This window comes from Lepus europaeus, chromosome 6 (assembly GCF_033115175.1).
Source record: "Lepus europaeus isolate LE1 chromosome 6, mLepTim1.pri, whole genome shotgun sequence".
Classification (NCBI taxonomy): Eukaryota; Metazoa; Chordata; class Mammalia; order Lagomorpha; family Leporidae; genus Lepus; species Lepus europaeus.
In genome coordinates, this window is record NC_084832.1 from 117,129,226 (window position 1) to 117,144,157 (window position 14,932).

The 14,932-nt window shown below is 44.3% G+C and overlaps 1 protein-coding gene across 1 annotated transcript in view; it reads left to right on the plus strand.

The window, feature by feature from the left end:
• The first annotated feature begins 8,025 nt into the window (after nucleotides 1-8,025).
• The window catches only part of IRAG2 (inositol 1,4,5-triphosphate receptor associated 2), a 111,601-nt gene continuing 104,694 nt past the window's right edge, over nucleotides 8,026-14,932 (plus strand). The window contains exons 1-3 of the mRNA XM_062195232.1: nucleotides 8,026-8,593; nucleotides 9,770-9,883; nucleotides 14,404-14,581. Of these exons, the coding sequence (XP_062051216.1) occupies nucleotides 8,026-8,593; nucleotides 9,770-9,883; nucleotides 14,404-14,581 (860 nt within the window). The remainder of the gene's footprint in view (nucleotides 8,594-9,769; nucleotides 9,884-14,403; nucleotides 14,582-14,932) is intronic.

Consider the following 14,932-nt stretch of genomic DNA (forward strand, 5'->3'; position numbering starts at 1 on the left):
TTGTGATGAAGATTGTGCCATCTAATCGTTAGTGAAAGACTGTTTTGTCAAAGAATCGCTTGTTTATTAATATACCTACACAAGCATTTTTTAAAAATTTATTTATTTCAAAGGCAGAGTTAGAGAAGCAGGGGTGGGGTGGGGGGGGTCTTCCATCCACTGGTTCACTCACAGTGGCTAGAGCTGGGCTGATCTGAAGTCAGGAGCCTGGAGCTTCTTTCAGGTCTCCCACGTGGGTGCAGAGGCCCATCTTCTGCTGCCTTCCCAGGCCATAGCAGAGAGCTGGATCAGAAGTAGAGCAGCCAACACTTGAACCGGTGCCCATATGGGATCCAGCACTGCGGGCGGCGGCTTTACCCTCTATGCCACAGCGCCGGTCCCCACATGCATATTTAAATTTAAAAAATAGGTTCATTTATTTGAAAGGAAGAGAGAGAGAGGGGTATCTTCCTATTGCTGTTTTACTTTCCAAATGCCTGCAACAGCCAGGGCTGGGCCAGACCAAAGCCAGGTCCCAGGAACTGAATCTGGGTCTCCCCTATGGTTAATGGCTTCCCAGCTATCTGTTGCCTCCCAGGGTACACATCAGCAGGAAGCTGGAGTCAGGATCAGAGCTGGGATTGGAACCCAGGCGCTCTGATACAGGATGTGGGCACCCCACGCAGAGCTTACCCATGGCATCGGATATCCACCCTTACATTTTTCACATCAGTTAGAGTTTTGCTGTAATGAAATCGCCAAGCTGAGCTTTGTCACCTGAGTTGTGAGATTTGCTTGGATTAGTAATCACATAATCAGTGATTTTTTTTATATAAGTCTTTTTAAAATTTTTATTTAGTAAATATAGATTTCCAAAGTACAGTTTATGGATTACAATGGCTTCCCCCTCCATAATTTCCCTCCCACTCGTGCCCTTCCCATCTCCCGCTCCCTCTCCCATTCCATTCACATCAAGATACATTTTCAATTTTGATACAAACCTTAATAACATTAGGAAAGGGAGGAGAGAAAAGGTGGCTGATAAAGGTAATAACATTGTCAACATAAGCTTTTTTAAAACATTTTTTTGAAAGGCGGCATTACAGAGAAGAAGGGGAGAGAAAGAGAAATTTATCTACTGGTTCACTCCCCAAATGGCAGCATTGGTTGGAGCTAGGCAAGGCCAAAGCCAGGAGCTTAGAACTCCATCCGAGTCTCGCACACAGAGTACAGGGGCCCAAGCACTTGGGCCAACTTTACTGCCTTCCCAGGCCACAAGCAGGGAGCTGGATCAGAAGTGGAGCAATAGGAACTTGAACCTGCATTTACATGGGATTTCACGTGGCAGTGTAACCTGCAGTGCCACAACACAAGCCCCAACATAATTTTTTTTTTTATAAAGGTAGATTTATTTATTTGAAAGGCAGAGTGACTAGGGGTAGCAGGTGGAGGGAGAAATCTTCAAGCCATTGGCTCACTCCTGAAATGGCCACAGTGTTTAGGGCTGAGCCAAGCCAAAGCCAGGAACTCCGTCTTGTTCTCCCACATAAGTGGCAGGGGCCCAAGGACTGAGCCACCTCAGCTGCTTTCCCGGATGCATAAGCAGGGAGCTGAATTGGAAGTGGAGCAGCCGAGACTGAAACCTGCGCTTGATGTGCGATGCTGCTGTTAGAATGCCGGCCCCATCTTTTTGGGGTGGTGGGGAGGGTTACAATCAGAAGACTTTGGTAGGACTTTGAGTCATCCTGAGACTTGCTAACTTTCTCAAGACTGCTGCTTTTGTACCTGTATATAAATTTCATGCCTTTCTTTGCCATGAAATCCAGTTATTGCAGTTGATTGAAGAATTTAGATATTATGTTTGAAGTTCGAGGAACATGAAATGCCAACAATAATACACATGCACAGTAGGTTGACTTTTTTTTTTTTAATAAATTTATTTTTGACAGGCAGAGTTCGAAAGAGAGACAGAGAGAAAGGTCTTCCTTCCATTGGTTCACCCCCAAAGTGGCCGCTACAGCTGGTGCACTGCGCCGATCCGAAGCCAGGAGCCAGGTGCTTCCTCTTGGTCTCCCATGCGGGTGCAGGACCCAAGCACCTGGGCCGTCCTCCACTGCCCTCCTGGGCCACAGCAGAGAGCTGGACTGCAAGAGGGGCAACTGGGACAGAATCTGGCACCCCGACCGGGACTAGAACCCGGGGTGCCGGCGCCGCAGGCAGAGGGTTAGCCAAGTGAGTCGCGGCCCCAGCCAGTAGGTTGACTTTAACTCACTGAACAGATGTCGATTTCTGGGAGTCTCAGTGCAACTTTAGATAAGAACCAAACAAGGCTTATTTATAGATGTTGCTAGGCACCACAGACTTTGAATTACTGCTTTGTAGTTTTGGAGGAGGCAGATGATTGAGAAATGTTGACTCGAGCTTTAACTGGGGCGGGCAATGTGGCTTGGCAGATTAAGCCACCACTTGGGGCCCCCTGGCATCAGGCCCTCATCCAGGAGTGAACCAATGGATGGGCGATCTCTCCCTTTTTTTCTCCCCCTCTGCTTGTTGCTGTGTCTTTCAAATAAAGAATTTAAGACAATAACAGGACTGAAAATTGTATAAACAAGAACCACAAAGCATAATTCGGTCAACAGGAGGATAACAAATAAGATTAATACAATAAGGGGCTTGGATAATGATGAATACGCTTTTTCCTTAGATTCAGCACATTGTGAATCCAAGTGGAAATTCCTAGAGCATATTCATAGTTTGGCTTTAAACGTATTTTTTAAAGATTTATTTGAAAGGCAGAGCATTAATGAGAGAGAGGAACAGAAGATATCTTCCGTCTGTTGGTTTACTCCTCAAATGGCTCCAATGTCTGGGGCTGGGCCAGGCCAAAGCCAGGAGCCCAGAACTCCATCCACATCCACCACGTGGGTGACAGGGGCCCAAGGACTTGGGCCATCCACTGCTTTTCCGAGGCACGTTAGCTGGGACTGGAACCAGTGCTCTGATACAGCAATGCTGGTTTTGTGAGCCGTGGCTTAACTCACTGTGCCACAATACCGGGAAGAGTTCTGCTTTTTCAACCTTGTGTTAATGAACCTGGGTTTAGCGAACAGTATGTGTAGCTTTATGTTCAGTGCATGAAATGCAGTACTGTGTCCTCACTCCCAGACTGGCATAATCTCCTGTTGCATGTTCTCATATCCTCTATCTATACACGCACTTATTATTTGCAAGCTTAATTATTTGCAAGTGTTAGTGCCAGATGTAGCTAATGGAACTAGGAGAAACCCAGGTGAAATCTGAGTTTTGTGTAGACACCAAATAATTTTTCCTTATATGAGGGGAATTCAAACAGTTCATGGAAAATTGGTATTAAGAGCTCATTTGGGTGCAAAGATTTGTAAGAATTCATGCATAGACTTTGCATGATACACATATTTCCCTGAACGAGTTGAAGGCCCCTAAAATATTTTCCATGAAACATCAAAGACTTCCTGGCACTAAAAATCTGTCATTGTTTATTTAAAATTCAAATTTCATTGGGCATCCTGAATTTAATATGGCAACTCTAGGGGCTTACTTGTTCATATTGGAATCCCCATGGATTTATAAAAGTTAGAAGAACAGGTACTCTGTTTTGCTCACCACACTGTCCACAGTGTCTACACAGGACTTAGCGTATAGAAAGCGTTTATTAAATGTTGGTTGACTGCCTAAATCAATGAATACTAAGAGTATTTTAACTGCAAGTAAGTAGAATGTAACTGAGATTGGGAGAATTTAACAACAAGAGCGGGTCTTGGAGTTGGGATTTCTGCAGATGTACCATTGTTACATAAACGCCTAAAACAGACAAATAAGGAAGAAATCCCTTTTCAAAGACAGACTCCAAGTAGCTGATTGTCCTGATAGAGCGACTCTGAGCTTTTATTTGCGGTGAAGGTTTTTTTCAAAGGCAGTTAGATGTGAGTCAAAGTTCTAAGTGAGTCAGCCTGGTATCTGGAAGCATTAGTGAAAACTGTGGTTAATCCTTTCCACCGGGATCTACGATCAAAAAAGAGGTTCCAGGAGAGACAACGAGAGACATTTCCAGGCTATATATGGAGAAGGTAGCACAAATTTGAAATCTTTATCATCCCATCTTATTTATTGAACTCCCACAAATGTTCTGTTCTGTATTAGAAAAAGCAAACACATTAATCTTGAGAAGATCTGTCAGTGTGTGGAAGGCCAGTGTCTTAGCGTACTCTTAGGAAGTGTTACCTTGTTAACTGCCCAGCAGGCTCACTGGCATTAGTCATGGAGTTCAGAAAATCAGAACACAGTTCAGGATGAGAAGAGCTAATGGACAAGGTTGCCTGCTCAGCGAGGCTTTGATCAAGGCTTGAACAGCATCTCACAGCAGTGTTAGGTGACATGAGTGGGCGGGCTGGGAGTCTTTTTACTTTTTTTTTTTTAAGATTTATTTATTTGAAGCCTGGTTCCATTATGTAATGGCGAGCACTCTGGGCTCTGATTTATTTATTTGAAAGGCAGAGTTAAACTGGTTCAGTCCCCAGGTGATCACAGTGTCTGGGGCTGGCACAGGCAGAAGCCAGGATACCTGGAACTCCATTCAAATCTCCCACATGGTGGCAGGAATACAAGGACTTGGGCCATCTTCGACTGCTTTCCCAGGCTTACTAGCAGGGAGCTGGATTGGAAGTGGAGCAGCCAGGACTTCAACACTCATCAGGAATGCTGGCCTGGGAGGCAGTCCTAGAATCTGGGGGGTTCCAATTCTACGATACTTATAATCCTCATCCCAACTTGCGCCTCACCTCTGAGGTTCTAAAAGGGATAAACTCTTCACGGACGTTGAGAACATTGATAGAGACACTGAACTAAATTTTCATAAGACTCTCTGATTGGGGCTGGCGCTGTGGTGCAGTGGGTTAATGCCCTGGCCTGAAGTGCCAGCTTCCCATATGGGTGCCGGTTTGAGACCTGGCTGCTCCACTTCCTGTCCAGCTCTCTGCTGTAGCCTGGGAAAGCAGTAGAAGCTGGCCCAAGTCCTTGGGCTCCTGCACCCACGTGGGGGACCAGGAAGAAGCTCCCGAGCTCCTGGCTTCAGATCGGTACAGCTCTGGCCGTTGTGGCCATCTGGGGAGTGAACCCTCTCTCTCTGCCTCTGCCTGTCTTATTTCTGTGTAACTCTGACTTTGAAATAAATAAATCTTTTTTAAAAAGACTCTCTGATTGTCATAGGGAAGTCAAATATGCTCATGATAAGGCACAGACAGCTGTAGATTTGGGATGCATTATGTTCAGAGATGAGTTCTCTAATTCTGTCATTACTACTCCCTCATATCCACCCTTGAGGACCCAAATGGGTAACTCCTGTTGGGCTTTGGGGGAGTTCTCCAGAGAAGCTGGTAGCTTAAGGGAGTGAGGGGCCAACAGTTATCTCAGCTGGGGGGAAATTCCCTAAGCTTGATGACGATACACATGTTTACATCTCCACCTTGTCAGTTACTCTGACAATTACTGGGTATTTAGAAATTATTGGGTATTTAGAAAAAAAATCACAGTGTGGCTTTTAAATTTCAAAATGTCAAGGAACATGAAGAGAACATGTATTTGAAATAACACAAGAAGATGAAATTTAATTGCAAGACAAAACACGTAGTACAATTCTACAATGTCAGAGAGATAGAGTCCAGTGGGTGTGCACTGATGGCTGGATTTCAGTACAGGAATGTGTTCTGGGCTTGTTTGTGAAAGACCAGCCTTTGGTAGATGAAGAGTGTTGCCGAGTGAGCACATGATGGACTGGAGATGGCCCTTGCCTTAAATAGTCAAGGATTGTATGGGTGGAAATGTCCCGAGTGGAGCTTAGGGCCATCACATTCAAGTTGGAGTAAGCCAGAGGGAGGGGGTTTTGGTTCTCTTCTTCCTAACATGTCTGGATAGTCCTTTGACTTGGAGCTTCTTAAAAATTTCTGTACCTTTTGTTCATTCCTTATGAGGTGGTTTAACAAAGATCTATGGAAATGGTGGCTAAGGTCCTGAAAATCATGACCTTGGAGCTCCTTACAACTATTCAACTGTTTGCAGTTATTCACACTATTAGAACTCTTTGTCCAGAGTATTTTAAATTTTTCCAGTTTTTGGGTGCGCATCTGGCACAGGGGTTAAGATACCACTTGAGAGGCCCCCATCCCATATCAAAGTGCATGACTTTGAGTCCTGCTCAGCTTCTCATTCCAGCCTCCTGCAAATAAACACCCTAGGAAGTGGCCGGTGATAGCTAAAGTATTTGGGTTCCTGTCATCCATGTGGAAACCTCGATGTAGTTCTGGGGTCCCAGTTTCAACCTGGTACAGCTCAAGATATTGTAGGCATTTGGGAAGTGGACCTGTGGATGGGAGAGCTGTCAGTCTTTGCCTATCTGCCTTGCAAATAAGTAGATAAACTTTAACAGATTAAGTAAAATTGAGGATTTATTTCTAAATACCCTAGTTACTGTCTTGCAAAAAGTAAGGTCATGCTTTTTCAAAAAGTCACAAACAAGTATATACCTACAAGATCATAGAAGATGAAATTCAAAGATAAGGTTAGGGGCCAGTATTGTGGCCCAACAGGTTCATCTGCTGCTTGCAATGCTGGCATCTCATATTGGGGTGCTGGTTCCCATATGGGCTGCCCCACTTCTGATCCAGTTCCTTGCTGTTGCACCTGGAAAAGCAGCAAAAATGACCCAAGTACTTGGGCCCCTATCACTCTGTGGTAAATCCAGATGGAATTCCGGGCTTCAGCCTGGTCTAGCCCTGGCCATCATGGCTGTGCCTTTAGCAAAAAAAGAAATTTTTCTTGGTGCAAAAAATTTTGCAATCCATGCAATTATGGATTCTTTAAAAATGTCATGGAAAGTGTAAAGTATGAACATAAGCATGAATTTGGAAAACTTTTGTCCTGAAACCTTTTAATTACATTTTCCATGAACTTAATGAAATATACTTGTATCTGGTCATATAGTAAAATTGTTGGAGTTAGACCTATTTTGACTCAAAGATGTGACCATTAGCAAGTTACTTGATCTCTTTGAGTCTCATTTCCTTATCTGTAAAAAGGGTATTTCCATACACCTGGCAGGCTTTGGGTGAAGTTTAGGCGTGATATATGTAAAACTCTTAATGTGGGGCATACTTAGTAAGTTCTTAATAGTTGAGAACCAGAGCTGTGCTGGTGGTAGGTACTCAAATGGGAGGTCTTAACAGCATTACTGCCATCACCATTGTCATCACTCTTGACATTATTATAAATGAAAATCAAGGTTGTCTAGAATCCAGTCTCAGGGGCTGGCACTGAATCATAGTGGGTAACACTATGTCCAATTCCAGTATCCCATATGGATGCCAGTTCATGTCCTGGCTGCTCCACTTCTGATCCACCTCCCTGCTAATAGACTGGGAAAGCAGAAGATGGTCCAAGTCCTTGGGCCTCTGTACCCATGTAGGATATCTGGATGAAACTCCTGGCTTCAACTTGACCCACTTCTGGCTGTTGAGGCCATTTGTGGAGTGAACCAGTAGACACAGACCTCTCTCTGTCTCTGTTTATCTGACTTTGAAATAAATAAAACTATCTTAAAAAATAGTTTTGGAGCTGGATTGTCTGGGTGGAATCTGGGCTCTGGCACTTACCTGGGGGTTACCCTGGGTCCCTTGTTCTTTGCCTGCTAGTGGAGGCACTATTGATATTAACCTCAAGAAGTTGTCTTGACAATGCCTTGAGCTGATAACATGTGACGGGTTTTAGTCCCATGCCTGGTGCATAGTAAGTCCTCTGTATATTAGCTGTATTCACTTCTAAAAATTGAGTGCCAAAGCTAAATACATGGAAAATTATTTAAAGCAGTTGAATATGTTGCCTTCATCCCACAAAGTTGATTTGGGAATAAACAGCCTATTACAAAATTATGATTAAGATGATGCTAACTTTTAAAAACGTGTCTGCTTTTACCTGTACTTTAGCCATCTCTTCTATTGAACTGGAGAAAAGTCTACGATGGCTGCTACCAGGAAGGGAACTGAGAAACGACATCACCCAGTGGAAAGCATTTGTAGAAAAATCAGAGCCATCCAAAAGAGAGAGGTGACGTCAAACCCAATTCGCCAGATCATCAGATACCAAGCCAGCGGTTCTCAGAGTCCCCGGGCCCACGTCAAGAAGAACCTGGGGGATCTGCTGAGGATAGGGATGGCTGCTCACTTTCCTGTGCCCGCCTCTCCTTTCTCAAGTTCTGAGCAAGTTGGTGCCTTCATTTCTTGTCCTAAGGTGGTATCTCCAAGAACCCCACCCCTCGCCCCTCTAGACTCTCCTGGGAATAGAACATATTCTGTTACACTGACAAGTTCTGAAAATGCTTTGAGACTGAGATCCAGCAGCAAGCAGAGTGGCACACCTTTGCAATCACGGAGGAGACAAGGGATGTTCTTGAACGAGGATTTGGAAACCTGTGGTAGTGAAAATTGTAGAACCTTCACACTTGACTTTGATTCCACTTCTGGCCAAAGCTCTGACTCTATGACTCCCCAGGAGTCAGTGGTGAAACAATTATCTTTGAATGAAGATGGTAAATATTCACTTGTTAATATTCACTCTTCCAATATAGCCATATGCAGGTGTACTTCAGCAAAGTCCACATCACTGGAGTTCGGATGGAGCAATCCACCTGTCCCTTTTAAGTATATTTCCTCCTTTCTTCCCTGAAAATCTTATGGGCCAAATTGTAGGTATTTTGGATGGTTTCAATTAAAAATCTGAAGCAAACTGTGGATTCTGTTTACAGTCATAACCTCGTGGTATTTCTCTACTAATCGGAAAACAAGCCTTTTCCGGACCCAATTAGAATGTCACAGTGGGCAGACTTAGACATAGGAGAATTAAAATTCATACACATCCCCCACTTGCCAAAGTGATCAGTTTTACATTTCTTTGTGTAGGAGTCAAATAAGCTTAGGAAAAATGGTTCCATTGAGTGAATCGGAGGGAAGCTAAAGGAGGCAGTAACTGTTGCACCTGAGTTGTGATTTAGGGAATTCTACTTGGGAGATGATTGACAGAGTAATAGACTCTACAAAGCAAAATAATGTAAAGTGGTGCCCCGCTGTATAAGTGGTTTCTGCTTTCCCTCTTTCTTCCTTGGAAAGCTCATTTTATTTGAAATGGAGCTGTTTCATCTGCTGGTTCACTCCCTGAGTGTCCACAACTGCCGTGCCTGAACAGGCCGACACCCGGATGCTGGAGCTCCATCCTTGTCCCTTAGGTGAGTGGTAGGTGCCCAAGCACTTGGACCACCTTCTGTAACTTCCCCAAGTCTATTAGCAGGGAGCTGGATAGGAAGTGGAGCAGCGGGGACTCGAGCCAGTGCTCATATGGGATGGCAGTGTTACAGGTAGCAACTGAATCTGTTGCACCACAGTGCCAGCCCTTCCATTTCTCTTAAAAATATTTTTATTGGTGTTGTACCTGTTGTGTTTCACACGTACAGTATTAATATTAGAGGGTAAATTTCATGTTTCTCTCCATCTTCCTCCCACCCCCACTTTTATAACACTCTAAAAAAAGAAGAGTGAATAGGGAAACTTTCAAGTCTGTCTTTTGAATGTAGTCATTCAAGTGAGGTCATCGGTACTCACTGCTGGTTATTAAAATAGGCCTTCGTTGTTAAAATTAAACCCCTGAAATGAGAAATGAATCATTGCAGCACAGGAAAGCATCTGGGTTGGCAAATGTTTTCTTCTCATAGAGTGGAAACTGGGAGGTGATGACGGCAAAGATGATGTCACCCCCGGCGCGCACGGGGCCCCGGGGGATGAGCCGCTTGCTGGTATTTTTCATGCATGGGACACAACATGCAGAGGTAAGTTGAAAATGACCTGCTCAGATATTGGCTCATGCTCACCGAGTCATCTGTACTTCCTGTTGTGAGAGAAAGGGAAATCAATGGTTTGCATGGGGGCTGGGTAACTGTCTACATGTGTCGTGGATACAAACTAATTTGGGCGATAGGTTGGCTATTTAGGTCTTGGTTAATTCTTGATAATTTTCTTGTTCCTGTTTGGCTTATTTTAACAGTGACTTGAGTGATGTATTTTTTTTTTTTAGCTCATTAACTGACTTAACAGCTCTGATCATTAATTGGAACTACATGTCACAGGTGTCTTCTCACAAGAAATACACACTTCAAATACAGAAAACCACTATCCAAGTTTAGCTCAAAAATTTTAGCTAATTTTAGATTGTCACTTCTGGTTTTTTTTTTTTTTGAGAAATGTATTTTTATAGTGTTGCAAGTAATTTTTAGTATGTAAATGATTCATGCTCATCATAATGAAATTAACAGTGTGTTGATAAGCAAAAGGAAGGGAGAAATCCGTGGTAATTCTACACATATTTCCGTGAGTAAATACTTGTTAGTGATTTGTTGTATCTCTTTCTGTAGATGCTTCATCGATACGTTGTTTTATTTGGCTCAAAGCATTTTTTAAAATTTTTATTTATTTATTTTTTTGACAGGCAGAGTGGACAGTGAGAGAGAGAGAAACTGAGAGAAAGGTCTTCCTTTGCCGTTGGTTCACCCTCCAATGGCCGCCCCGGTCGGCGCACTGCGCTTATCCGAAGCCAGGAGCCAGGTGCTTCTCCTGGTCTCCCATGGGGTGCAGGGCCCAAGAACTTGGCCCACCCTCCACTGCACTCCCGGGCCACAGCAGAGAGCTGGCCTGGAAGAGGGGCAACCGGGACAGAATCTGGTGCCCCGACTGGGACTAGAACCCGGGGTGCCGGTGCCGCAAGGCGGAGGATTAGCCTGTTGAGCCACGGCGCCGGCCATCAAAGCATTTTTTATTATAGGACATTTCAAGTATATTCAGAAATAGAGTGAATAGTATAATGAACCCTTATGTATGTGTCATAAAGAATTAGGGTCATTTCATAACCAACCCATTTCTCTCTATTCTGTCCTGCATTATTTTGAGGCAAATCCCAGGGATCGCATTATTTTGTCCATAAATCTTTCAGCACCTAATTCTAAAAGGTAATTAAGGTTTTAAGCACAACTCCCATGCCATTATTGTGACAAAAAAGTAATTACTTTCCTAATATTTTCAAATAGCTTGTCAGCATTCAAAAGTTGGCATTTGTGTGATGTCTTCTCAGTTTCGTTGTTCACATCAATATCCAAGAAAGATTGGTTCATTGCATTTGATAGTCTGCCTTACCTCTGTGATAGTTTCTTATCTGCTTCTTTTCCCCTAAAATATAAGTTACTAAACCAATTTTTTCTCGTTTCAGACTTAGTCACAATGTGAGATTTGGTGATTGTGTAGTTGTAGGAACACTTAATCTGAATTTCTGCCTCTACTGAGAGGGGCTTTTTTGAGCCAAGTATTATGCATGGAGAGCATTATGTGTTTTCATATTAGTGGTGAGGCCTAGATCTATTCTTGGAATAGGTATTGCGAATGGTGGTATTCCATTGTGTCTCTCCAATTTGTCAGCTGGGATATGTCTAAAAAGAAACTCTGACATCTTCATCAGTTATTTGGCTATCCCGAGTCTTGGGTCCTATAGGAGAGACAGGATAAAATCTTGATCGTGTCTGTTTATGTGATAGTGTTCAAAACAACAAATTGGTTCTGCAGGTACTTGAAATGACACTAACAAAGTCTTTGGGTATATTTTGAATTAGTGAGTTGCATATGTTTGATATCTTTGATCCATTGTAATTATTTTTCTTATTCACACTCATTAACCTCCGATACCAGCTGGATTCCTTAGGTTGGGGGAGGTGACTTCATTTTCCTAAAACTTCAAACTAACAGAAAAGTTGGAAAACATTGTTGACATTTTGTTCCATTTGCTTTATCATTCACCTGTTCCCCTTTGTGGCTCTGCCACTGGTGAGTAGGTTGCAGCATACATTGTGGCTGTCCAACCCGACCTGCTTTCCTCCCTGCCACACTGGATTATTCTGAGGCCATCCCAGGTGTGTTTTTCCTATGAACAGTGTGTTTGCTTATGGGACCACAACACAGTAATCAAAGTTTAGATATTTAACTAATTCACAATTCTACATTTGAATTCTGTCAGTTGTTCAAGCAATTCATAGTTCTGGTGTTTCCTGGTTCAGGGTCCAATCCCGAATCATTTGTTGCTGGCACAACAGATGGTGGCTTAACCCGTTGTGCCACAGTGCTATTCCATAAATCTGTTTTTAAAAGCAATTATCAAGGCATAAGAATTCATTTTTTAAAAAATATTATTTGAGAGATAGAATTACAGATAGTGAAAAGGAGAGAGAGAGAGAGAGAGAGGGAAAGAGAGAGGTCTTCCATCCACTGGTTCACTCCCCAGGTGGCCACAACGGCTGGTACTACGCAGATCCGAAGCCAGGAGCCTCTTCCTGGTCTCCCACGTGGGTGCAGGGGCCCAAGGACTTGTGGCATCCTCTACTGCTTGTCCAGGCCTCAGCAGAGCGCTGGATTGGAAGAGGAGCAGCTGGGACGAGAACCGGTGCCTATGTGGGATGCCGGCACTGCAAGTGGAGGATTAACCTACTGTGCCGTGGCGCTGGCCCCTGTTGTCACATTTTTGGCTGTCACCTTAATCTTGAACAAATCCTCTGATAGTCAGTCTCTTATGACCTTACCCATTTTGAAGAATGTTACTTCTTCAGCAAACAGTCCATCTGGATAAAAGACACATGCGAGTTATTCATACTATGGTCGCAGCTCTTCTAGTGGTTTTAAATTACAGTTGGCCTCTGTATCTGTGGGTTCCACATCCGCAGATCCAGCCAACCATGAACTTGACCAACCATGCATCGCAAGAATTCAGTCTGTACTGAACACGTGCAGGTTTCTTTTTCTTCCCCAAAACAATACAGAAAAGCAACTGTTTACGTAGCATTTACACAGCATTACATATTATAAGTCGTTTGGAGTTGATTTAAAGTATCTGGGAGGACCTAGAAGGAGATCTTCCCAGTTTTGAGATACAGGATTCAGGGTTTAACATTTTTTTAAAAAAATTAAACTGTTTGAGAGAGAGACAGACAGAGACACCTTCCATCTGCTGGTTTACTTCCCAAATGGCTGCAATGGCTGGGGCTGGGCTAAGCCAAAACCAGGAGCCAGCAGGTTTCTCTGCATTCCCACGTAGTGCACAGGGGCCCAGGCACTTGGACCATCCTTTCCTTTCCCAAATACAGTATCAGGGAGCTGATCAGCTGGGAACAGCTGGAACAGTTGGGACTTGAACCGGCCACTGTGTAGATGCTTGTGTCTCAGCTGCTGGATTAATCCACTGCACTGCAACTCCAGATCCCATAAGTGGTGATCGATTATGCATACAGTCACTATGGAAACCTCAGAGAAATCTGTAAGATGGGAAATCGAGACTCAGAGAGATGATGGAATTTCACAAAGCTGCAGAGCTGGTCATCTGCAGAGCTGAGATCCACTGCTGTTCTGGAACCACCCACGCCTGGGGGCATGCCGCTAATGCATGGCAAGCCAGTCGCTGACATGGGGTGGTGGCTACTTTGCAAAGTGCAGAACAAGGAGCACAAACAGCTACTACTGTACAACACCTGACTCCTCAAAGGGTTAAGGGTAAGGGCTTTCATAGACTGAAGTAGGGGTTGAGAGTGGTGTGTGTCAAGCACGTGTCTGGGTCTCTGGTTGGTAAGCAGTAGTCCTAGTCCTCCAATTTTGTATTTGGGGAGTTTTGATTATGACAGAGTGGGTTTCAGTCACTCTGGGGCCCTTGTCCAGTTGGTAGCTGCTTGTTGCTCAGGGTGTAGGGTTCTGCAAGACTAAAGAGCAAGATGTTACCTACAGGGACTGGCACTGTGGTGCAGTAGGTTAATATTTTGTCTGCCTGCAGCACCGGCCTCCCATATGGATGCCAGTTCTAGTCCCAACTGCTGCACTTCTGATCCAGCTCTCTGCTATGGCCTGGGGAATAAAGATGTTCTCTGTAGGGGAGATAAATGAGCTCAAGAGTCTTTTGACCTTGGACTCTCTGAGGCTGGCTGCACCAATGTCTGAATTTAGTGAGCCAATTTTAGTAGTTTTTTCCTTACAGTCATCGAAGCAGGACAAAAGAACTTTAAGCTAAGGGAGTGAGACTGGGAGACTCGGCCTGTTAGTTTCCAAGATCTGCATCACAGATCCTGGGTTGGGGCTCTCTCTAAACACCAGGACCATTAGATGCCAACCCAAGACCAGGGCCTCCCCCAGTACCCTGCCTGCCCGCCAGGATTGCAAGGTTCTGTCTGTTCCAAACCCAAGAGATCTGAAAGCGGTAAACAGCATCTTACCTGTCAAAACTGTGTTTTTCTCAGTTTTTCAAAGTGAATTTGCCTTTGTTCTTGCTAAGGCTCAGGAGGAGTGGGCAGAATCCTGGATAATCTGAGACACACTGGGCCAGAGCCTGAAGACGGCGGCCTGGAGGAGCTGAGGCGCGTGCTCGACCCTGAAAACAGAGGCCCGAGTGTGGGTCTGGAAATGTTGCAGGCCACTGTGAGAGAGTGGATGACTCACTGCAGAAGCGAACGGTAATCAGGGTCCCAGATGGGTGTGTTCTAAGGCTTTGTTGGAACAGTCCTTATGATCAATGCTGCTCCAGGTTTGTTGGGTTGGCAAACAAATGATGATCTGGAGTTTTTCCTACCACAGCAGCATTGGAACCTCCTGAAAGATGTTAAACCTGATCCCTGGGCCCTGCCACCCTGATTCAATGGGCCTGGGGTGAAGCCTGCTGATGCCCTAATCCGTTGAGACCCCCACCCCCCAATGATCTGCCTGTTTGTGCGTTATGTGTTCTCTTTATGTTAGATTGTAAGTTGATGGGTGGTGCAGTTAATGCTTGATGCCTCTTTGCTGTCCCCCTAAGTGGCACAGAACTG